Source organism: Manacus candei, unplaced genomic scaffold, assembly GCF_025592945.1.
Source record: "Manacus candei isolate 608988 ecotype Guabito, Panama unplaced genomic scaffold, ASM2559294v1 h1tg000072l, whole genome shotgun sequence".
NCBI lineage: Eukaryota > Metazoa > Chordata > Aves > Passeriformes > Pipridae > Manacus > Manacus candei.
In genome coordinates this window covers 2,673,412-2,699,535 of record NW_026138120.1, presented here as the reverse complement: position 1 = coordinate 2,699,535, position 26,124 = coordinate 2,673,412, and the positions used below count along the sequence as shown (strand labels likewise).

General features: G+C 37.4%; 1 protein-coding gene across 1 annotated transcript in view; it reads left to right on the top strand.

Moving 5' to 3' along the window:
- The first annotated feature begins 12,796 nt into the window (after positions 1-12,796).
- The window catches only part of KCNH8 (potassium voltage-gated channel subfamily H member 8), a 177,994-nt gene continuing 164,666 nt past the window's right edge, over positions 12,797-26,124 (top strand). Inside the window, exon 1 of the mRNA XM_051808258.1 lies at positions 12,797-13,305. Within this exon, the coding sequence (XP_051664218.1) occupies positions 13,230-13,305 (76 nt within the window). The 5' untranslated portion in view covers positions 12,797-13,229. The remainder of the gene's footprint in view (positions 13,306-26,124) is intronic.

The window sequence follows — 26,124 nt, the reverse complement described above, 5'->3', positions numbered from 1 at the left end:
TTACACCAGCAGAGACCTAGACTTTTTGTCTATTCAAGAGCTTTCAAACATATAAGTAACCAGGTCACGCTGTGGCTGGAGGCAAACATTGACCACAGTCCTGAAAAAATGCATGTTGAGAGTTTAAAACTTCAGTATGCTTATCTTACAAAATACACTGGAGGAAGTACTAAAAGTATTTCACTAAATCAGAGCTTAATGTTAAGCATATTACAAGTCCTATATTAGTATATGTTTTAAGTGTTTTGCTGCATCAGCTCTGGAGAACATAAGCTTGTGCTCACAGTACTAGAGCGTTGATTCCAAGTTCTTTTTTAGAAAAGTGAGCTTAGAAAAAAAGCATGCACTTACTTTAGTACAAGTTATATTCAGAATACTTGCAACAGCCATGTGTATCATTGTATTGAAATGTTCAGGCCAAAATATATCTATACAAGCTACCTTCCTGCAACTCAAGCTCTAATCAGTAAAAATATTAATTTGAATAAATTTTTGCTAGTTATAAGATTCAGAGCGGCATATTACCCAATTAATCTACGGAAACAGAGGCACATCTACCTGTGAAACTAATTTCCAACCTCTTATACCACATTTCCATAGTCTGAAACTATCTGAAAAATGTAACTGATGTCAATCAGCAGATCATTAGCTTACCTTTTCACCTGAGGAAGCAGTTGGTCCAAATTAATATTTCAAAGCATATTTTAAGGTAATTCTTTCCAGAATCTTTTAAAATTGCTTCATGTGGTAAGGCTGCTCTTTTAGTAACATTATTATACTGGAGAATAAGGGCTCAGATCATGTATTACTTCGGCCAGACTTCCAAAGTGGTGAGGGTCTGACTGCATCCTCTTTTTAGCTGTTGCTGCTAGACGGCTGAAGAGGTTCCTGACTCTAACCATTCGTCTCTGCTGTCTGCTGACTTGTTCAGACTTGCCCTGGATGGTGCTTCTGGGAGCAGACCACCTCACTCATCTTTGTAAAATGGGATGGATAAGCAAAGGTGAGGGAATGATTATGATTATGATTATGATTATGACTATGATATGGGGGGACTGGGGAGATATCAAGATCCATGAGAAGGAGAGTGGGAGTCCTGGTGGCTATAAATAATTTCCTTCACGTACAGGGGAAGAGAAAGTGAGAGCATCTTGTCACATGTCCACTGGGATTTACAGAAAAAAAATGAGGTGATCCCCATGAGGCAAAATTACACAAAGCAATTAAACATTTCTGAAAATCCTGTACATTTCCTGCCTTTTTCTTTAAGCACCTAAAAGCCTGTGTAAATTTGATCTTTAATTATTAGTATCTTGAACTCAGTGTTTTACCTGAACTTAATCGAAGTATGAACAGGCTGAAGCTGATTCTCGCACTGTATTTTAGTCAATAAAGAGCAACATAAGGAGATTCTCTCCTATAATTCTCGTAATTCTCTCCTATTAGTCACAATAAGCTTTAGTAAAGATACATATTGTCCAAAGGTTAGAAAAAGTAAATTGCAAAAAATTATTGCATGTCTTCTTCAAAGTAAGAAAATAAGAAGGTAAAACTAATGTGAAATGTCATAGTGTTCTCTGTTTTGGTTTAAAGGATGTGAAAGTCCAAATGCAATCTTACATTTTGTGCCATTTTAGGTAGGATAAGAGGTCCAAATATCAGAGCTATTACCATGATCTTGTTAGTATGTGAAGTTGAATGAGACAGACTTTCAAGAGAAGGACATCAATATTTAGCAGCTGTAGCAAATGTAGAATATCCATTCCAGGGTACTCAAATATATAAATATCCTGAATTTGGAAAAGGCATTCAGTGTTTTGAAATTAAATGTTTGTGAAGAACAACAGGATTAGTCGAAAGTTTTTGCAATAAATCTGAGAACAACAGCTGTCTTGCCAAAGAGGACAGAATTCATTCTTTAGATAGGTAGGCCGTTCTGGATGACAATTTAGACTTTGAAATAAAAATGGAAGCATAGAGAAGTAAAGGAAAATGTAGCTGGAATGAGGGGAGGGAGGAGGAATCAAGTTCTTCATACAAGTAACTAGTTGGTCACAAGCAGGTACTCTGGGATGATATTTGCTCCAAAAATTGTGCCACTGCCCTATCTTGGAGACCTTATTGGGCATGCCACTCCTAGGCCTTGTCAGAGGTAGGTGAGCTCTTTTGTTTTATCCCAAAGGGGGATAAAGACATTTGGTCTTAGGATCACTGGGCAGGCAGAAATGAAAAAGGAGTTGTGAAGACGAGAATTTGGAGAACAAGCTCTCACACTGTTAGAGCTGTGACTTTGGAGCGTATGAGGGATGTATGTTCATGGGGTCTTGTATTCCCACTGAGAAAATGAGCTTCAGCTGCCATAATGGGGATCAAACAAAAGAGATAGAATAAGCCAATAGGACTCTCATTTTACTTATCTAATAAGTAACTTTGGCCTGCTGATTGCCAAATTCTTTTTTTTTTCTTGTTTACCATATATTATATCAGTACAATCCTTGGATTTTTCAGCAGGCGTTTTCATAGATTGTTCACTTATTGTTTTTTGTAATAATTCCTTTATTCTTGTAAATAAAACAAACCTCCTAGACCCTAGTTTGTGCAATAGTTATGATCATATTTTGGTTCTTTACAAGTTGTCCAAGTGTTCATCCTCCATATAGTTTATCATAAAATAAAAACAAATGCTGTTAACTTTAAGCATAAAGGAGAAAATAGCAAATGTTTCTCTCAGCTGCTAAAAGAATACAACAAATTAAAACTACTGTGAGTGATTATTCTCCACTCGGGCCAATAAGCTCTATAATGTTCTAGCTGTAAAAATATCTATCCAACTATTTACTGAACATAGATACTATCTGTTTGTTAGCCTGTCTAGTAAATATCTGACTTAAATTCTAATGAAATAACAAATGTTTGGATTACAGGAACCCAGAATTTTATTTGGAAAGTGTATTTTGGTAATTTTAAATTTACTTGGGGGAATTGTGAGCTAATATCATTCAGATAAAATCCAAAGCATAAACTGCGCCTACATGTTTACATGTATATATGGCTTCAAACAAATTCGATGAAAAGATTCAAAATATCTAGCTCTTAATTGTTGTTGTTCATCTTCTGACAGGTGATATTGGGGATATATATAAAGACCTGTTCATAATGTCAATATGTCTTAATTCACTTGAGTAAAGTTGTGATGCTTATTTTTGTAAGGCTTTTGACATTTCCTATGGATAACCCGGTAGACCAACTTAACTAGAAAAAAGGTAGGAAAATGAATTCTGTGCAAATCTTGAATGTCAAGATGCATATTTCAGCTCACTCTGGAATTGATTCCGCATTACTTGATCCCACTAAGTTGCTAAAGATAGAATGATTCTCACCTCTGTCTTTGATGCTAGATCAAATACATGAAGGTGATCACAGGTTTCTGTCCCTTAGTGTGAAACAAATTATTTTAACTCAAACCTTAATCTGAAGAGGTTTTTAGTCCAAGAAGAAGAATAAAGTGCTAGTTCTTGGAAAATAAATGTGTTTCGGAAGAACACAGCTGGAAAACCTTTTCCATGGTTGGGAAACCTTTTCTATGGCATTTTTTCTGTCTCAAAAAAATGCATATAAAGTGTTCATGGATTTTAGTGTGCTCATCTATTATGAGGCTGGAAGAAGCTCTGAGTTTTTTCAGGACAATGGCTGCATTATCTATGTTTTAATACTTTAATTTAGCCTTTTGTGGGACAAAAAGTGCTGACACAAATTCTGTACTGAGTTTTAAACTGCACTGTAACAGCAAATGCCATCCTAGATAAAAGATTAGTCTTGAAAATTGTACCAAGAATATGCCAACTAGTATATGCAAAAAGGATAAGGATATTAATTCAACCTGACTAGGGAGTGGATTATACTATAAATAGGACTCTGAGGCTACCTCTACTGCAGGGCTGGTCATTTCCTACGGAATCCATTGCATGTATATTTGCCCTAATCCTGTAATGTGATCCTCAGTCTAATCCTTACACCTAGCTATTATGTTATACTAATTTTCTTACGCAGAAAGCTGCGCGTACCCAAGGCTTTACTTGCTTCAACCTATTGCAGGATCAGAGCACTGCTTATAGGTGGAACATATAAAAGTGTATAAAAGAGTCTGTATAGAAGGTAAGCAAATAGAGGATTGACACTGAAATCCCAAATTCTTTGAAATGCTGTAAAAAAATGGAAAAGGTCAAAATCTGAACAAAACCAAGAATTTTTCAGTTTCAAAGTGTCGTGTGGACTAGTGCAGTGTATTTTGGAGCTGACTGGAGTTCAAGATTCACTTCTTCAAACAAAATCCAAAAATAACCTCTAGTTATATGCCCTGTTTGGAGTTAGCTGGAAGAAGAGCAAGCAAAACCAGGATGGATGTGATTCCAGCATAAAACTCACCTTAATCCTGAGTTACATATTCTCACAATGGTCTCGGTTACAGACAAAAATACTGTACTTTTTTTTCATTTTCTTTTTCTTTTTTTTTTTTTTTTTTTTGGCCTCTGCACAACTAAGCGTTGCCTGAATCTCTTGCTGTTCATTCTCTTAGACCTGGTGTGCTGCCCACTCTTCTCTCCCTAGATATCATCTCCTCCTACTTAAACCCCGTTTTGCCTGATGTCACATGTGTTGCACAACAGATTTAGTTTAAAGCTTATTCTTGTGCCAAATATGGTAACTTTCACCTATCAAATGTTTCCTCTTCTGTCTACCTACACAGGATTTCTTTGCCAATAATGTCTTACTCATTGAGTGTGGTTCTTTTTCTCCAAACCAGCAGTGGAGCTTTTTTCCTGCAGTGTTCCTTTTCTATGCCTATCCCTTTGCAGTGTTTCTCTTCATAAATATCTAACTCACATCACACATTCAGTGAAGACACGTTTATGGAAATAAATGTTCTAAAATAAGAGAGAAAGGTGTATGCGTTTCTAATAAGGATGAAAACAGGGTCATTTGTTTAGTTTACTTGTGAAGATATTGAGTATCTTCTAGGTAGAAAAACATTACATATGACTACTGAGGTATCTTTATTTTTCTTGTAAAATGGCCTCATAAGAAGAACAACTAATGAAACTCTTATTAAGATGGAAAAGAAGTTGATGAGTTAGAGAAGATTAAAAAGCAAACCAATCAATATTAAGGCTGTTCTGTTATACCCTTGAGGATGGATCAAGTTAGACTCTTGTTCTTTAATTGCTTGCAGTTTATCTGTTGTCTTCTGAAGAACTTGTAATGTAGAAATAAGATTTACTGCATGTCAAAAGGTTGTGGATTTTGTGTTGTTGTTGTTGGGTTTTTTAGATTTATTTTTAGACTCCCATGTAATTGACTTAAGTGGGAAGAATACCAGTGATCACTGGTATAATGGAAAAGTCATATAATCTGAACCGTAGTTAAAAAAAGTTTTATCTAAAAACTGTGGAAAATGGTTCCTATTGCTTTTCTCATATTTCAGAAAGGTTATATATATTGCAGTATCTGTAGCAATTTTGTCTATTCTAGTTGATGCAAGGATTCATGAAATAAGTCTAACTCACTTTAGATATTTTTAAATTAGTACTTTTTTTAATGGAAGTATTTTAAGCCCCTACTTATAATATTTTAATGATACAACAAACAAAATTTTTGATCTCTGTATTTTATCACACTTTTGATCATTGTATCTACAGTCTTCTATGGCAAAGATTAAAGACCTCAGGATACTTTTAGAGTCCATTAAAGTCACATAAAATTTCAATTGAAGTAGAAGGTACATTTGACCTGCCATAAGTATTAACCCTGAATCCCTACTGTGTAAAACAATGCTAAAAGAATGAAGTTCACAAATACAGTCCAGATATTGTTTAGGTGTTGTGAAGGGTACTACGAAATACGCTTATTATACCTACATAATGGGGTAGAACCTGAATTTTCCCTGCTGGGAGTTTCCTAAAGCAAAACTTAACAGCAATACTTGAAGTCAGATATTTGCTTCTGTGAAGCTTGCCAGTTGCAGCTTTGAGAATGCTTTTACTGTTCAATTCACAAAAAAAACAGCCATATAATTGAATGTTATCCGTATTTCCAATCAAAATCTTTAAATAGCAAAGAATTTGCACCTATGTCTCTCTAGTAGCATGTTTTTTGTAGAAAAACTGTCAGATCTAATTTTTGTATTAATTTACATGTCTATTAAAATACGTACATCATAGCATTAAATTTTGTGTCTTTGTGATATGAAGTAATAGAAATACTTGTGTATTATGAGCGTGGAAACTTTGAATGCTATCTAACATGTTTTAGCTATTAATCTTATATTTTAATATGAGATTTTCATGTCTTAAAATGCAGTAAAATCCAAGAGGAAAAAAGGAAATAAAACTCAGTAATGTCATCCAGGCTTTTTATTAATGAATCCTCTGTCAAAGCAATTACACTGAAAACAAAATTGAAGATGACATCTAGTGAAATACTATTCTGTTTCCTTTTGACTTTTCTGTGTCTTGCTAGCCTTTCGTGACTTGCAGTGATTTATGAAAAACAGTGTTCCTGTCACTTACTGCTCTCTTGTCGCTTCATGAATGGTCACCAAAATCGTAATTCAAATCAGCACCACAACACTGCTAGGGACCAGCATAGCTGTACTGTTTAATTCTTTTAGCCTTACCTGTAGTGTTTTGCAAATCAGAAATATTAATAAAGTAAAACTAGCTGGTGTGTCCCATCCTGGTCTTTATTGCACTGGTGCAAGCCATGAAAAATATTGCTGAGTCGTGTGAGATATTTTGGTGATACTGAAGAAGCTTAAGCAGTAATTTTGCACTTATTAGCTCTTGTTGTGCTAAAAAAAATCAGGTGAGGAATAGAATAAATGATTTTCCACTTATCTGGTTTAATAATTTTAAAATAGGTGTACTTATGAAGGAATTTGTGTTATCTTTGGAGTTGCGTTTTAATAATAGTGTTTAGAAAATGATTATGAAATTTAGATGGTTATTTCCCAACGTTCAGGGGATATATGTGTGGAAAGAAGGCAGCATAATTTCTAATTAGCTTTGGTGGATCTGTGAGAGGAATCACTTTTTACATCTGCATGTAGGAAGATCATGTTTAAGGCTTAAGAGCAAATCCCATATCTAGAGCTGTGCTTGTGATTATTCTTTATTCTAAGCATCCTACTATGTCTCTTATACAGTCAGTATCACCTCTTAATCTTTTAGACTGAGACTCCTTTTCTTTCGCTAAGCACAATCTTAATTTGCAAATAATTCTGGTATGGTACTCTTTGAATTCAAGTAGATAAACTTAAATGGATAACTTTTTATAGTGAAATAATTTTAAACTCCAGGTCATAAATAAGTGAAGTTCTGATATTACTGTATAAGATCTATCTCAACAGCTGCATTTGCATTCACTAAGTATTCAAAGGAAAGAACTGGAACCAAAACAACTCTCCTCATAACCTACAGGATCCTTTAACATCACCGCAATGCCACAGTGAGGTAAACAGGCTTGCAGTGTCTTTCATATCCAGGAAATACAAAATAAGCTTTTACATTTCAGTCTCTTCTGAATCCAATTTTCTTTTTATCTTTATTTTTCCGCATAGATTTTAAGAAGAAAACTTCTGTTCCCGTTTAGCTAACCATAGGTTCATCTGCAGAAGTGTAACGTGACTTTTTTTTTAAATTTATTTAATACTAGTAGTATTATTTTTGAGGGTTTTGGATGGTTTGCTGGGTTGTTTTTGATTTTGTTTTCTGATGGAAACCAAAATTGATTCAAACTAGATATTTCTTATTCAGCTTTGGATGTTAATTCTGAGTATAGATGCACATTTCTCCTTTAGGCAGTATTTTTTTCCTGTAAACAATGAGTATTTTTTCCCCACATGATGGTGCTCAATTAATGATAGAACAATTCAGTGTATTCTTAATTCTTTGTTGTTTGAAATGTGCTTCAATACCTTTCTGAACACGATCCAAACATCTGTTGAATGACAACTGCTAATTTGCTTCTAGCTTTATCAGATGTTTTTGCAAAATTTTGTTGTTACACACACGTTAATAGTATCCACACTATCATTGAACGTGAAAACTATGATTCTGCTTTTATGGATAGGAAAGTGGGGACAGAAATAGAAATTTTATAACCTTATTGATTTTTAGATCTGGTAGAGTCTATTCACCATTGACTAATTTTTTGGTTTGACAACTGAGCTATCTTCAGGTCTTAATTCACTTTCTGCTTTACAGAAAACAAGAGGCAGCATCTCCTCTTTTTGTAAATCCACAGCACATGTGAAACCTGGGTCTGAATATAGCAAGAGCTTTCTAACTATAAAATACCAAATCAATATCACATAAACTGTTATTCTAAGTAGTTGAGTATTCTGAGTAGTTGAGTTCATTCATATGTAATGAAATGAAACATGATGTGTGACTTCCTATATATATTAAAAGGAAACAAGTACATAAATTACAGCCCAATATGATGGTGATATCAATACAATTAGAACCTTGTGAATCTACCACATCAATTTTTCAGTACCTTAGTGAATGACGTCTGTTAACATTGATAAGCTTGAATCCTTTTAAGCTTAGAAATGAGGCTTTTGCCAAAATGTTTCATGGATGTTTGCCAGCAGCAGAGGAAAAGTGAGGTTTGAATCTTTAACTTCATTCAAGGTAGTGCCATGTATGGTTTCTTCTGCTTGCTTGCAACCTTTTCCAGTTTATAGGAACTTAGTGTCCTCCTGAGCCAGAGGTGCCAGCTTTGCATCTAAACTGTCCCTTGCTTGGCAGAGCTTCAATTATGCAGCTCTATTCTTGAAAAGTTCTGTTGCTGGCTTATGCACAACAAAAGGCACTTCTTGAAGCACAGTGATCATTTATTAGGATAATACTCTTAACACGCACTACTTCAGGCTAAATTAGCCTGTTCATGGAGGATGAACAGCAGGTTGCCGTTCTTTGCCCTTTCCTGGAATTTTCAGGCTGCTTCATAATTCCCTTTTTTCCACTGGATGCCAAGGTTAACAAACAAATAAGTGGGTGGCAATTTCAAGCACAAAAGTAAGCTGCAGGCAGTCCTTGTTAATTTGATTTTCACTAGCTGTTTTTATTTGCATAATTGCAGCAGGTAAGTTGAGGTCAAGTGGTTATGCCAGGGAAGCAATAAGCAACTCCTAACTCCTTATTTTACGAGGTAAATCATTGTACTGTAGAATATTAATAACAAAATTTGGAATATGTGCTTTTATTTAAACAATAAATGAAGAAAAAAGGTGTACAATTATGACCAAAAATGCTACAACATGCTGCTCCTTACATACATTCTGTGCAAAACTCTGCACATACCCTCATTTCTGGGTAACAAGCAATATTTAAAAAGATTATTCAGTGCCTCACAATGTAATGGGCTATGTTAAGTGCCCAAGTGGCTGTGGATAAGTAGGGGGAAATGTATGGCTGAGAATATAGTTTATATATATATATATTTATATGATATACTTATATATTGTTGAGTTATTTGAAGCAACAAACCTTATTTTTTTAGATAGTACTTCTGGTCTAAACTGTAGTCTCTGGATGCTAATGGCAACCTGAAGAGTAGCAGCAGTGCTATTAGTACTTGGTTTCTCAGCTCTGGTACTGACTTTCTTAACTTTAATATATATATTTTTATATATACTTATGTTTTGAATTCAGCAAAATGCTCCACAGTGAACAAAGAAAGATAGGAATACAGGGAGTGGGCTATTTACTTTACATGGATATTGATTTATACACGAAAATCAAAGTTAGTTTTCAACTCTTACTTATCTGTCCTTACCAGCAAATATATGTAATATATTAGAGACCATGTCTAAATATCCGAAACATTCAAAATTAATATATCAAAATTGAAAGCTGATTTCCTGAAACAAGATAAAAATCACCTTGGTTTGTATTTTTGTATTTTACTTTTTCTTAAACATAAAAAAATAAAAAAGAAGAAAATGAAAATCAGTCTGTGACTATTCAGAGTCCCTGGTTTGCTTTTTGTTTAAAGCTTAAAAAATAATTTTCCAGGAATTGACTGCAAACTTCAGCTGCTCCTTCACCTTTCTTTTATATACTCTTAGCTCTTTTCTCTGCTTTTCTGAGCTACTTAACTCACTGAAATTTCAGCCTGCTATATTTTTCTGCTTTGAGCAACTTTAACATTTTGTGTTTTGCAGCTAACTCTCTGAAGTTAGGTACCAGTCTCTACTAAGGAGGATTACTCTAATAAGTAAAAGGTTGTAGAATATGCTAAGTACAAGTGTAAAACTGGATATTGTACTTCAGTTTCTCTTCTTCTGTAGTTTAAGGCTATTTAAATGCATCATTTTTGTAATATGTTTCATTAGTTCTACTTCAGAGAAGTTTGGATGGTTGTTTTGTGATATGTAGAACACAAACATTATTTTTAGAAGCTTAATTGTTACCAGTTGTTCATAGTACATAGTTATTTCCATAACCAATTTATAAGAGTACGCCAAGGTTGTGAGTATTCGTAAAGCACAGCAAACTTCCTCTTTTCTGAAGTTCTCACAGGTGAAGGGGCGTTTGGCATGTTCTCCTTGTAAAGAGTTTGGAATTGTCCCTCGCTCTTGTCCATCACTAGAATTTCATCGTTGGTAGAGTTTTCACTGCCATTGCTATCACATCCTCCTGACTAGTGGTGAATATATTTCAATAACTGTAAATTGTGTTCACCATTATCATGAAATATGCCATGTAACTCCTCTGGCACATATCCATCCTTTCTGAGGTGTGTGTTTGCATAAATTTTTGGCATTTTTTTTGCCCAATCTAAGTCTTAAGGCTTTATTCAAGGATTTTCTGTCTCATGATTGTTAAGAAATTTCCATGAGCTCTTAATAAAGCTCTAAACTTACTGAAGCTGTTATATAATAGAACCCTCAAACTGTATGATTACAGCTCAGACTTGGTGGTCTCTGTGTGTGAGGAGGTTCAGTCTTAGTCACTTATGGGCTTGCAGACTTATCAGATAACAATTTGACTCCCCTGGAAAATAGTCTCTTTTTCCCTTTTCGTGATGATCAAAATTAAGAAATAAATTTATAACTTTAATTTGCATGTATGAGTTACTGTCTCCTGGCTGCCTGTAGTAAAATTAAGAATATATTCCTTTCTCCTTCACCATATACCTACTAAAATGATGTTTAGGCAAGCCATGGAAAAGAACACAAACCGAAATACAACCACAACACACAGCTACAACATAGGTTAGTCCCTTGTCAGATTTCAAATATTCAGATTTACCTTAACAACCTCTGTGCTGAACATTTTGTCAGAATTGAAAATCTGATCATGCTCTAGTGGAACAGAGTTTTCTTTATTTCATAGGTAGGTACATGCTGTACCATCAAACCCAAATAGCCAGTGAAATTAAATGGAAACCTATCAAGAGAAATTAATTTTGTGACTCTGCTTATATTGAACTAGAAGATGTGAGAATAATAAGTAAAGAAAATTAAAAATTTCTGGCATTCAGTATTAAAAATTGTACATTTTAAGGGCAATACTGGTGTTCGTACAGTTTAAGGACAAGGTTGACAGGAATTTGAAGTTTATCAGCTAGCTAATAAACTGATGGTACTGTGTGATCTTGGAGACTTCCAAAGTAGCGTAAGGCAGTCTCTCTTTTCACGTGCTGCTTCTGAAAACTGAGCTGGCAGCTCTACGTCAGCTGATTTGTACAGGCTTCTACTACAAGGACAATTGGACAGATTCATGATCTCAGCAAAATATTGCTGTGTTCTTCAGAGCCAAGGAGGGGTTACCACGGGTAGACTTTATATTATGCCATAAACCCTATGCATCAGCATTTTCTGAGGTTCTTGGTGTTTTTTACTTTTAATTATGTGCTGTAAAGAAAGACCCTTTTCATCTCTTCTGGAACCTCTCTCTGGCTGCTTAAGCTAAAAAGTGGGAATCAAAGTCCTCTAACTACATGGAGAAAGAGAGAACCATAAATAAATGGGAATCACAAAAAATACAGAAAAGCAATACTGTGAAATAGCAAGAGCCCAACAGGCTTCCTCTGTACAGAGATTTTCTAGATTAGGGAGCGTACTTCCACTTCTTTTTTCTAGAGTATTTTAGTCCTGAAAGAAGACGGAGAAGTTTTGCCATTGCTGCTACACTGAGTGAAATGACTGTACTATGGAGAGTTATCTGGCAGCATTTAAAGAGCCATGGTACCAGCCTGAGCAGGTTACTCATCCCAATGGGGAGTGCCTGCTACCTCAATACTATTGTTATATATTTATTTATTTTAATTTACACATTACACCTCCTGATCTAGGACATAAATCTCAATTCTCTTTTTGGCTGGCAGAAAAAAAATATATTTATTTCATGAATTTTTCAGGGAAAAATTTTGAAAGAATATTCTAGGAGATATTCACAGTGACAGCAAGTGTCTATCCCTTAAATAAATACATAAATACAAATAATGCCTGAGATCACACACCTGATGGAGCATTATCCATGTTCTAGTCTTGCTCTCCACTGAGCACCTACAGAGGCATTTACTATCCTTCAAGGGCGTTTCTCCTTCCAGCAGCTTAAGAGCCCGTGCTTTACGCTGCGATATTGTTACTCATAGAACAGGGTTCATGTGAGCTAATAGGCCTGGGAAACTTCTCGTGGTAGAGCCGAAACCTGGCGGGGGCGGAAGAAGCCTCGCAGCGCCCGGGTGGCCGCCGGTCCCTGTGCTGTGCCGCCCCGCCCCACCCGGCTCCGGCCACAGGTGGATAAAAGTGCCTCTTCCCCAGCTCCCTGCCCTTCTCCGGCCTGTCCTCCCTCACGGCCGCTTTCCACTGGCGCCCCTGTCCCCCTTGCCTTTAGAGGGGTGCGGGGAGGGGGCGCGGCCCCTCACCTGTGCTCGGCCCCCCACCTGTGCTCCGTCCCGCACTTGTGCGCGCCCCGCGCCGCCCCGCCCGGCACTCGCAGCGGGGGCGGGAGCGGGAGCGGGAGCGCTGTGCGGTGTCGGGGCTGACGAGAGGGGGGCTCCAGGCGCCGGAGGCGGCGCGGCGGCATCCCCATCCTCCTCCCCTCTATCCCTCCGCCTCCTCCCTCCCTGCCTTCCCCCGGGCGCCCTATGCACTTTCTTCTCGAACCACCCTCGTAGACAAACTTTGATGGGGAACCTCGCACCGCGCTGGAAAAATGCCGGTTATGAAGGGATTACTGGCACCGCAGAACACCTTCCTCGACACCATCGCCACCCGGTTTGACGGCACACGTGAGTCCGGGCTGGGGCTCCGGACGCCCGGAGAAGGGGATACACGGAGGGCGCTGCGCGTGTGGTGGGAGGCTCCTCTTCCCTCCCCTCCGCCGCCCTGGGGTTTCCTTGGTACCAGAAGCCGGCAATGAGGAGGGGGAGGCGAGGGAGCTCTCAGCCTCTCCCACTCTCCTGCCTGGTTTCTCCACAGCTTTGCAGGTGAGGAGGGTGCCCGGTACCCTCTGCCCCTGACCCCCTGTCCGGAGGCTTCAAGGGGACCGGAGCCAGGATCCCTGCAGGAAAGTTGTACACTGGGCTGGGGCTTCCCCAGCGCCCCGAGCAGCCGAGAGACCGCGAGGGAAAGGTTCGCTCAGAGCCTGGGCAGGGCTTTGGCGGGAGGTTTTGGGATTTTCTTTTTTGTCTTTATTACCTCCAGCCCCCATATTAAATCTCCTCCCTAAAAGCTGAGTTCCCGTAAATCGGGTTCATCCGTGGCAGCAGCTGTTGCAGGGCGTTAGTGGAGGGAGGCAGCCAGGAGCAGGGGAAGGGCTCTTCGGCGGTGCCGCCGACAGCGGCGGCCGCCCGGCTGCAGAACCGTGGACAGGTCCCGGCCTCGGGCGGGTCCGGCGCTGGGCTCCGCTCCCAGCTCCCGCACACGGCTCCTCCCGCGGCGCCCCGGCTCCGCCGGGAGCTTTCCCGGCAAGGCACTGCCTTCCCGTGGGGGGCTGGCGTGCTCCCCCTCCGGCCGTGGGTTAGGACTCGCCTGTAGGAGTCTTGAGTTTTGTTTCTTCTTTGATGGGGCTCACTCATATTAAAGCAACTAAAAAGGAAGGGGGAGATAGTGGATTTGGACCAAAATGAACTCCCTTCCCTTTAATTCCCTTTCTAAAAACCCAGGCATACATCGTGGAGGAAAAACAACTCAGATTTGAGTTGCTACTGGCGGTTTCTTGACTGAAAACATTGCCATCTATTTGGTTTGAAATCTTGATTGCATATCTATTGGCATTTCCTCGATGGTTTGATTACTGTGTGATTAAGACAACTGAACTGTGATTGTTGAATCAATAAGTTGTAAAATGTCAAGAAAATAATACAGTCACTGAGATCAACTGCAGAGAAGCACAGAGCTTTATTATAACTGTTCTGCTAATCTGAGCATACACAAATAATTATGATCCAGGGCTGTATGTAACTGATACTTCTCTATAAAGCAGTGTCTCTTAAGACTGCTTAGATGTACCTTTAAATTCCTTCAACTGCAGAACTCAAAGTCCTTTTCCCCCATCCTCCACCCTTTTATTGCTGTGAAGTGTATGAGTATTATTTACTGCATACTGAAGCAGTACTAATAAGAGTTTTGCTGCTGATACTGTTATTTGCCAGAAAAGCAGTTCTTCCCTTCTTTGTGCTCAGGACCCTCCCCCTTTACAATGGCTTCCTTTCAAAGGATGGAGCATGCAGCCTGCGAGCTGTGCACACAAATGCTTCATGAATTCTATACCGTTCTTCAAAGATCCAATTTAGCAAGCAATGTTAATGATGTCATGCAGGTCTCTTATTAAATAAAACACTAGAAAAATGTTTAATCCACATCTCAGTGACACCAACAGATAAGTGTGGTAGAAAGTTTATTACTTAGCTGAATTCTATACCCAAATGGAGCCACACTTTTAAGGCAATGATTCTCCTGCGCTTCATGAAGTCAAATGGAATGATCTTTTCTTAAACAAGAAACAGACCTCAGTGTCTTACATTGAAATTTAATGCTAACAACTCATCTACTTTTTCCTGGAATGTAATTGGAAAATAATGTAATTAGATATTTAATTTCACCAGAAAATACAGCACATTATTTTTTTATTACAGGCACAGAGATTTTTGGGCTTAGTTAGTGTTCCAGAATTTACCTCAAATATTAAGCAAGCGTATTCTAGAAGTTGTTATGGTATGATTATTGACATGTGAAATATTCCCAGTAGTTCACATGATGTTTTATGAACTAGATAGTCTTACATCTAGTAAAACTTTGGAGGATGGTGGTATTCTATCGAAATCTGGTAGTATGTCTCTTAATTTACAAAATAACATAATATCTACTTTAGAGTGTTAGGGTAAAGCAATGAATCAACTTGATGTGATCTGAAACAAAGTTCTGTGGATCACTCCACATCATAACTAAATTTAAAACCTCCAGAAATAGCTTATCTCCTTTGTAGCTTTGAAAATCCTAAATTTAAATATAAAAATTAATACTTCTAAACTGACAAAAAGAAACCAAATTAAAAAGTACAGTTTTGCAAAATGTGTATATATATCCAAGCATCAAGAAGAAAAATTAAAACTAATTTATTTTTCACTTAAAGTGCCTGTGTGGTTGGTATTCCAGAGCTTGTTCAGGTGGCTCAAGATAAAAGTAATATCAGTGGCTAATCCTTGCAGGAATCAGTCCCATGTCTCACTAGTTTTACAGACGATACAGTCTGTGAAAGGAATAGGACTGATACATGGCAGTGAACCTGAGGTTATGTTTCACAAACTGCTTTGACCTCACACATGATGATATTTAAATGTTAAAATACTGCCAAAGGTTTTTTGGTATTGGGGGTTTTTTGGCAGTTGTTCTAATATACTCTGTAGTTAACAGACCTCTTTCCAGTTTAAGCCTGTGGGAAGGATATATTATGTTGTCATCAGTGATAGACTAATCCACCAATGCATCTTTAATCCAGAAGAGGGATAATTCTAATTCCGGGCAAGAGTGCAAGAAGGGATTCCAGATAATATTAGAAAGTATGCTTTGCTTTGCACGGAATTTTCAAAAATTAATTCAAATAATTTTTTAAATTTTACTTTTGCAATGATTTATGTCTAATTAGCAGTTATGAAAAATTGAATATCTCAAAAACTTATATAACAGCTGCTTGACAGGTTCTTCAGGTGCTCAGAATGCTCTCAGTAGATATTTTGTTGTCTGTATGTTATACATAAATATTCTTTACATATGAAACCAGGGTATATGTGCTAAGCAAAAGAATTAGATTAATTTTGGGGTGCCTCTTAGCTGTATAGGGGATTGCAGAGATTTCCTGCAAACTTCCTATTACATGAGTTGCACACGTGGAAGAACAGCATTAAAGGTTTGCTTATCTGGATTTCCATGGCAGAACTCTTGGATCTGCCTATGTGCTATTGTACCTCCACCTTCTCACAACTTGAAAATATCTTTTGTGTTCCTGACATTGTAATTTAAGTCAATGCTTTCTCAAAGGGCTCCTTTCCCCTGCCCCCCCCCCCCCCCCAATAGCTAAGCACCAGGTCATCCAAAGACTTTTTGCTCCCTCTGTTAGCAACGAGTTTATTGCCAATTGGGAAAAAAAATACAAAAATTTTCAAATGAGTAGGTTTTGGCTTAGGGGTTTTTTTGCTGGTTTGGGGGTTTGTTTTTCTTTTTATATTTTCAGAATAAAATATAATTTTCAAGTGTGAAAATATTTCAAATATAAGCCTATAATTAACCCCGCCACCAAATATTAAGAAACTTAATGTCTGAAGTGAGTTATTTCACTTCAAGCTTTTGAATTGGAAATTTGGGTATTTGTGCTTCTTAACCCTATTTAGATTAGGCAAAGTATTAAAAAACAGTTGCATGGTAGGAAATTATGTTCTATTGTTTTCATTTATATATATGTAAATAAAAATACTCTCTATGCACTATTTATTTATTTAAATAGATTAAATACATAGCGGGGGTCGTTGTTGTTGAAAATCTGTGAGACTTTCTCATGGAGAAAAGCTAACAGAGATTCAGCAAATAACTTCATTAATTTATAATCAAAAAAAGGACAACAATTTTGTGTATAGTTATACTATAAAATGACAGCTGAAGTTCTATAATTATCTCTTGTCTGTCAAATCTTATCAGTTTCCAAATTAAGTGTGTACTTCACATTCTTATTATCAATCTTGCGTGATCAGTCTTCTCTGAAGATCAAGCTGAGTTAATTCCTTCTTGCTCACCGTCAGTGGTGACAATTAGATAATTCTGTATTTGCTGAACAAATATATTCAGATATGTTTTCCAATTAAAACATTGCTCAAGTACTAACAAAAGAGCTTTGCACCTAAGCAGCAATTTTCATAACTTTTTTTTTCCTTGTTGATCAGATGGAATCAGTTTTCTGATTGCTTTGGTTACCCTCAGGTGCGATTGCAGGATTCCTGATCAGAACATACAGATTTGAGCATATCAAATGTGATGCCAGCATACTTCTGCTGGTACTGTGGGCAGAACCAGGTTGTTTCTTTTGCATCATCATCAGTTGGTACAGAGCTGAAAGCCTCTGTATGCAGTGATGTTTCCAGATTGCAGGGTCAGATTCCTCCCCCACTCTTCACCAGCTACCCCCATCGCTTGCCTTTCTGTCTCATAAACAAACTAGTGATGTCTGCTAGGTTGAACCAATGCACTAACACTCTCTGCAACTTCATTGTCAGATTCTATGTCTCATTCAGGGTGAATCCTAGCCTCCCTACACTGATCAATGTGCTGCATAATCATATCACAAAAACTTCAAAAGCAGGAAAGTGCTTCTTGGCTGCTTAGTGGTTCTCTCCCAGAAGGGCTCAAGGAATTGCAGCAGTATCAGATGTAGGGAAACAACAACTGAACTTCAGGGGAAGAAGGTCATTGATCAGACTCCAGGATCAGAATGGTCCACCTTACAAAGACAAAATGTGCTGCAGCTACAGGCTGGGGGCAAAGTGGCTGGAAAGTGGCACAGCGGAAAAGGACCTGATGGTGTTGGTTGATAGCCAGCTGAACATGAGCCAGCAGTGTGCCCAGGTGTCCAAGAAGGCCAATGGCATCCTGGGCTATATCAGGAACAGTGTGTCCAGCAGGACCAGGAAAGTGATTCTACCCCTGTACTTGGCACTGGTGACACCACACCTCAAATCCTGTGTCTGGTTCTGGACCCCTCAATTCAGGAAGGACATTGAGGTGCTGGAGAGGGTCCAGAGAAGGGCAGCAAACCTGGTGGAGGGTCTGGAGTGCATGTCCTATGAGGAGCAGCTGAGGGAGCTGGAGTTATTTAGCCTGGAGAAGAGCAGGCTCAGGAGTGACCTTATCACTCTACAACTGCCTGGAAGGAGGTTGTAGCCAGGTGGGGGTTGGTCTCTTCTCCCAGGCAGTAAGTGACAGGACGAGAGGACATAGTCTCAAGCTGTGCCAGGGGTGGTTTAAGTTGTACGTTAGGAAGAAATTCTTCACAGAAGGGTGATTAGATATTGGAATGGGCTCCCCAGGGAGCTGATGGAGTCACTGACCCTGGAGGTGTTTAAGGAAAGACTGGATGTGGCACTTAGTGCCATGGTCTCATTGACGTGGTGGTGTTCAGTCAAAGGTTGGATTTGATGATCTCAGAGGTCTTTTCCAACCTAATTGATTCTGTGATTCTGTAAAATCCTGTGTCCAAAGAAGGGTGACTCAAACTATGATATTCACTGATTAGTGTCAAAGAGACTTCCAAGCAGTGACAGTGAAAAAGCTCGTGGTCTGTCAAACTCTCCCTCTGAGGGAGTGCAGGTGCAGTAAAGCTGGTCTAGTTCTTTGTCATAAAGATGAAGTGAGTCAGATGCTGTTGGTCTTATGTTAATGAAGAATTGTTTTGGGCTTTTTACTTATATCCTTGGATAAGTAAATAATGAAGTTTCCTGAATTAATTACGTATTTTTCACTGCAAAAGTATACAGTCAACACTGGAAAAAATATTGCCTGTTCTCAGCTCAGAGAGCAAAAGAGCAGACTTTGCCTCTCTGTACTTGTCTCTGTAAGATGTGGCCTGTGTTGCAGCTCACTGTAGCTCTGTTACTAAAAAAAGACAAATGTGATTTTGAATATAAACCAGGGGTTGGATGTTTGGAATCTGTTGTTGCTCTTTGCTGGAAATAACCAAGAGGCTAGATTAAGAAGCTAATTGGAAAATCTTTTCCTCTTCTTTTGGCACAAATGTTGAAGGTGTAGAACCTCATAATTTAAGCTTGGGTTATTTGGTGATCTTTGCTTTCAACAGCTACAGTAACTTCTGATTCTAACCTGAACTGAAGTTAGACCTGAAAGTTTTGGAGGCATCTTACAATCATGTTTCTTAATTCTTGATTTCTGGTCCAAAGGATCTAATTCAAGGGAAAAAAAACGTGTGCAGGTACCATTTTTAATATGCAATCACTGGGCTATTCCTTAAAATCATGAAAAATGGTCATTATGGTATATTTTATTCAGAGAACATCTTATTGCTATAGAAAACGCTGATGTATTCAAGTTGTCAGGTAGTGTTCTCTTCTTTTTTGTTACACAGAAAGAAGATAGAATGATAATTATGCAGTTCTTCCATTCAGAGGATATATATAATTCATTAATCACACCACTTTTAAGTCTTAGGTTAATGCTATAAATGTAAAGTTAGACTAGTAACACACATCATTACTACAGAAATAAACTCTGTATTTGAATTCAAGGCAAGTGTTTGAAACTTAAGAGTGGAAAAGAGTAAGTAAATAAGGGATTTTTTTTTCTGAATAATAAAAGAATATTATCCTCTGCATTGCTTCAGGGTAGAAACCTGATACACAGTGCAGTGATCGAAACAAATCTGTATATTTGAAGTGACATATATTTGAATGAACATGTACTCTGTGTGAATGGAAAAAATCTCTTTAGAGGGTTTCTAAATCTTAGATGATTATCAGGATTCACACTAGAGAGGTTCTGTAAGTTTACCCTTTTTTCTCTTTCCAAACATTTCCTACTTTCTTCTCTGATAACATTTCAATGAGTAAATAGGTTTACCCTGAAAATAGATTTCTCTTATTGTGATCATTGCTCTTATGTATTCAACTTTTATTTTTTTTTTTTTATTTTACGTGTGCAGGTAGCAATTTTATACACATTCCCAGTCTTTCTGGGTGCAAAGAAAAGGTGCTCAGAATATTGTTTAGGGCAACAGAACAATAGAAATACAAAAAAAGCCGCTGCCTCAAGCACATGTAGAAGTGTAAGCAAATAGAGATGCATGAATATATTACAATAAATCAAGAAAGGTATGGGTTTACAGAGCATTAAGTGCTGTTAGTACTATTCTGAGGAAATGTATTTTTGAAAGAAATGCAAGTTGCCTGTATTACATCAACTGTTGCCTGGAAAAGGTGAGCAAAGGCAGTTGCTTACAGTAGTTTTGCCTTGTCACAAGAAAGCTTACCTTACCTTGTGTTAAAGTGACTAGAAGGAAAAAGTGTGCAAGCAACAACCTGATCCCGAAGCAATGTTGTTTCATGCCCACTCAATCTAAAAATAAATAAATTAGAAAGAAGGAAAAAAGGGGAGGAGGGGGAATAGAGAAACAAACAAGCCAGTCTCAAATTGCAGACACGAGAGAGACTTCTTTAACAGTAAGAAAAGTCTTCTTTTAGAGTTTATTTTGCCAAGTGCTTCTGGCTCCTTCTGTTTTCTGGGATTGATAATAGTATTCAAAGGCTTTGGAACAGGTGTTGTTCTTAAAATACTAGCACATTCTACATTGAACTTGACACTAAATATCTTCTGAGCATCCCTAAACCTTAATGCTGGCTGTCAATCATTTCAAGGACAGCTGAAGACAATTGTGTTATGGAGAAATATGTTGTCTTCCCTATTGATATTTTGAAAACAGCCTCCAGTGTGCCAGCTCTCAATTCACTTTTTCTGCAGGCATTACTTATGATAACTAGAAGTTCAGGTACCAGTTCTTAGGACTTTTGAGGGCTGAAAGCTGCCAGGATTATTTTGCTTTTCTTTTATTTTAAATCTATAGAAATACAGAAGGATTCATTGGGACAGCATGGACCTGAAGTTATTATTGCCTTCTATCTCCCTCAACAACTTGTTTTGATAACGTGACTCGACATTTTATTCCAAACGTATAAAAGAGAACTCTGAGCTGGTAATTTTGTCATTTATTTGATTTTTAGAATGAGAAAATTTTCCTAAGACAAATAATTTGATTTTTTTTCTCCCCAAAATGTCAGATAACTACTGTGATGAGTGTGGTTTTGTATAAATTCTACCTTTTCCCACATTTTGAATTTACAATGATATGAAAAATAACGGGGAAACTATATTGTTTTAGAGGAAAATATTTTTGCAGAAAAAACACCCTTCTTTGTGGCAAGTAAAAAAAACTTCTTTGGGAGGTAAAAAAAAAGTTTAAAAATAAAGAATAATCACATAATATCAGTGACAAGATTTTTTTGGTTTGTTGGGGTTTTTTTAATGATCTAAATGAAAATATACAATATTTTAATCTATGTATTTCTTTTGAATACATGAATTACATTTGCAAGATAAAACATTAATTGAATTTATTAAACTGAATTGTTTCTTTATTGAGTTGAAAGATCTTGAGGCCAGGAGTTTGTACTTAACACTTTCTCTTTTCCATTTCCATAACCGTGGGAATAAGCATGCACCTCATAAAACCTGTAGTTATAGAATCATGTTAGGGATTTAAATACCTAAAAGTTCAATGTAGAAAAGAATAGGTAATAAGTATTAATGAAAGATAGTGAGCTACGCATTTGCCAAGATTAGGGAAAGTCAGCAGGATCACTGATTTTCAGAGGAAAATATACAGTTACGAGTTGTGTCTGCTTCAGTGCTGTAGTAATGGGGTGGCAGCATGAGAGGAAAAATGTGAGAGAACAGCATGGTTAGACTGTATTTTAGGGGCTGTTCGAAGTCTTACAGCAACTTAGTATTTGGATTTTTAAAACATATTATGGCTTTAATGGCCCTGTTTGAAGCAGATCTATGCTACATTACAGTATGACTAAGTTATCTTTGTCATGATGAAGAGCTGCTTCTGCATTGGGAACAGAAAACAGGATGCCTCAGGCATTCTGAATGTCTTTATTACCTTTGTGTATTTTTACAGGAATATTTACCTAAACTCTTTGTTTGGCATTTTTTGTTTGTTTGGTTGTTTGTTTTTTTTAATTAGACTTATATAGGATGTTTAGAATTCATCAGGAGAGTGACACTATTAGTACTGCCTTGGAGAGTATGTATTTGAGAGTGGTTAGAGCAAAGTGTGCTCCATGGATCTGTTACCAACAAATTCTTGCCTGGAATTAGGCAGGCTATGGCTCTTCCATTGTACTACATTGAGTCGTTCCTTAAGGAAAGAGGTTTGGCTACCCCATATCAGTTATGTGAACTCACTGCAGTGCATTATGAGACCACAAATGGAGGATTCATTCTTTACACACTTACAGGTATGCTAAAGGTTGTGAGGGTTAAAGCATATTTCCAGATTTTCTTCTGGTAGGGTACAGGCTTGCACCCAATTATTTTGCATTCCCTGAAGTGAAGTAAGCACTTGCCATTTTTCACTCTGAACCTATGATTTTTTTCTTCAAATTCGTTAACAATTGCAGATAATTATTTATTATCTTGTTTTTGTTCCTGAAGACATTAACCATAAATGATATGTGAATTTTGAAGAAGTAGTCTGCTCTCCTTTAAGATGTATTTAAAAAAACTAAAAAACTAGATTATAAGTGACCTTAAACACAAAATTGATTTTTTTTTTTTTTTAAGTTTACTTACAACATGAACTGGAGTGCTGATTGATTTTTCAGAGGTAAGGGATAGTCTTAGGTTGAAAATTGTACAAGTGATCTTTGGCCAAGAAAGAAAAAAAGAGGAAGCAGCTGTGAAGAAGCAGTGATGGGTTGACTGATGGGATTGCTGAGTGAGCAGAAGGTAATGATTTGGAATGAACTGAATGCAGTAGCACTGTGGGAAGCTTCACTTTGGTGCAGAATATGACCAGGGAAATGTTGCCCTGAATGGATATAGTTGTGAGAGGGTTAAAAGCACTGTCTTCTCAGAGAACAAATTGCTTGTGGTCCTACCTAGCACTCGGTGGAATGACATTGGGCAGTCTTGGCTTTCAAAGGTGAACATGTCTCTTATCTTCTTGATGAGTGTTTAGCCACTAAACCAAACAAATTGCAGCCTGATTTCATCATATGGTAACTTTTAGCTGGCTGATATGGCTAAGGAAGCAAGTAAAAGTAAGTTAGGTAGCTGACGTAATGAAAAAGCACAGTGAAAATTGACTATGGCAACTTCGTGTTTTGTGTTGTCTTTTATTTTTAGTTTTTTATAAAGGACTACACTTCAGAATTACTACTTTTATAAAGGGAATGAGGAATCAAAGTGGGGTTTTTTGATTGTTTTGTTTTAACTGATATTAGGTTTTTTATGTGTGGATGACTCAATAGCACATGATCTTATTTTTCGTAAACTTACTTACAGTATTTCTGAAAGTCTGTTGTGGTTCTCATGTTTGCCATCTCTCCTGCCCCCCTCCCAGAACTTTCCACTCCTACTGGCAGTGTGGATCGAATCTGACCAAACAGCTTTTGTGAATTACAGCAACAAATTGCTGCTTCCCCAAGCTGCTGATCGATTCCTGCAGCAGAGGTAGTGATCAGCAAGAGTCAGGATGGACAGATGGAAATTACTGCAGACATTTAAACCCATCAGTCATAATTCTTATACAAATAAAACAGGCAGGTGTTGAGCTGTTTTCATACTGCTGTGAGCAGGATCCAGATGGGGACCCAGGGTTTTGGTTCCAATTGCAATTCAGAGCTAATCATCAAATCAGATTGTGGAAGCAGTAACTCTTGGAGAAACGCACAAAGACTTTGCTGCCTTCATCCAATTGGAGCTACCTGAATTGTAGTTCCCCCCCCCTTTTGTCCTAACTATACAAAATAATTCTATATTACAGATGTGTTCCCTTTAAACACCAACAGTATCTTTAGAAAGGAATTATCTATCTGGATATTTCAACACGTTTTATTTGAGGTATGTTTATAAATACAGAAACATATATATGCAGGTGATAACCTGCTTTAATTACAGAAGAAATCATGCTTCATTTAGGATGAATAGTTCATGTGTTCATTTTTCTGCTGATGTGAGTCTCCTGCGACAGATTGCTTGAACTCTCAGGAGAGCTGCAGGCCTTCTGTTTGTGTCTTTTGTAACGAATAACTGTAACATTGCTAATTTCTGCTGTTTTTCTTGTGGGTATGTGTTTTAAACATAAATAATCATAACCTGATGTTGTATCAATCTCACCTGAAATACATCAAATTCCTGAGGCAGGAGCTTTAAATAAATACGTATGATCACCCAGATAAAAAATGGTGGAAAGAAAAACAGCCACTCTGTGCATCAATAAGTAAGGTGCAAAGAACACGTAAATAGTTCAACTGGCAGTCTTACAAGTGACTAGCATAAGGAGTGCCTCTTCTAGGGAAGCAGGAAACGAAGTTCAGGGAAATATTAGTCTCATAAATAAATAAATAAATAATCAGGAACAACAGTAATTAGTTTACATTTTACCTTTATTCTGCTTTTTAAAACACATTTCCCTTTTATGAATTCATTGTAGGCAAGGTCCTCTCACAGAAAGGAAGAAAGACAAAGGCCAAAAAGCCCAACAATAGAAATACTGTGTGACCTACACCATGATGGATAGATCTTAATAAGCCAAGTTTTGGGAGTTGAGTGAAATAATTACAAGTAAAGCTGAGAGATTAGAATTAATTGGAGAATTACAACAGTTTTTATCCCCAGCATGATGTGGTTGATATGTCAGTTTATATGAACTGTCATTGAAAACAATGCTTCCAGGTGTTCAATTAAAGGTTATGAGACATTTTCTGCCACCTTTACACATTCTGTTTTATGCTGGGATGTCTTTCTAAGATGAGCAAGAATGAAGAACGTTTTTTTTACATTTATAGCATGAAAGTATTGTCTTCTAACTTTTTTGATGCTTAGAAGTACATAAAATAGGTTGTTGATGTTTAATTAAAATGTACATAGTATTTATTCTAATTAAATATTTTTGTAAAGTGAAGTTAATGAGAAAATCTTCATAATGGTGTCTCTTAGTTTGATAGTTGCTGGTTTTCTACCTATTAAATTTTGACATATTGCTGTGCAGAGCAGTGATTTTATTTTATGTTTTAATGCTTAGAGTATTGTAGCAGTTTGCATAGCACTTGAATACTTTAGTGTTCATTTATCATGGCTAATTCATGGCTTCCAGGGAGAGTTTGTGAATGGCATAATAAACTAAATATAATAACAGAATAGTTTACTCTTAAAAGCAGGTGCTTCCTGATAGGTTTTCAGACTTGGCAAGGAAAGTTTGTGACAGTAAAATATTGCAGTGAGTGTTCTGATAGCTTGGCTGTGAAAAAAAACATGGAATCTTTGCTTTCTGACAGACCAGTATTTTTTCTGGTACATAAGACAAAGCCATCTTGGGCCACATGACATGGAATCTCTGGGGCTGGGGATGCAAAATTAGAAATGTTGTCCAACCAGGCTCAGTCCAACAGTATGGCTTGCTGTTCTGCTGAAGGGAACCACCAATATCTTTCTTGCTCTATGAACCTATTTTCCAGATTAGTCCTTGAGTAAGAAATCAAGTATCAAACCTGGTATCTACATAAACAATTTGGGTACCTAATAGGAAAGGGTCTGAAGTATGGCCCTGTGTGACAGTCACAGGCCTGTGTGATGGGATTATGAGACAAGAATCAAGAACTGTTCTCTGTATTATCCAGAAGGTAAAATAGTTCCCATAAATAAATAAATTATCTATAGGAATTTTGTTTCTTTCCCTTACTGCTCCACATTGTTAAATCCTCAGTGTTTCCCAAATGAATTTATACTTGCACTTAAAATCAAGCACATGGCTTGATTACAGAAAA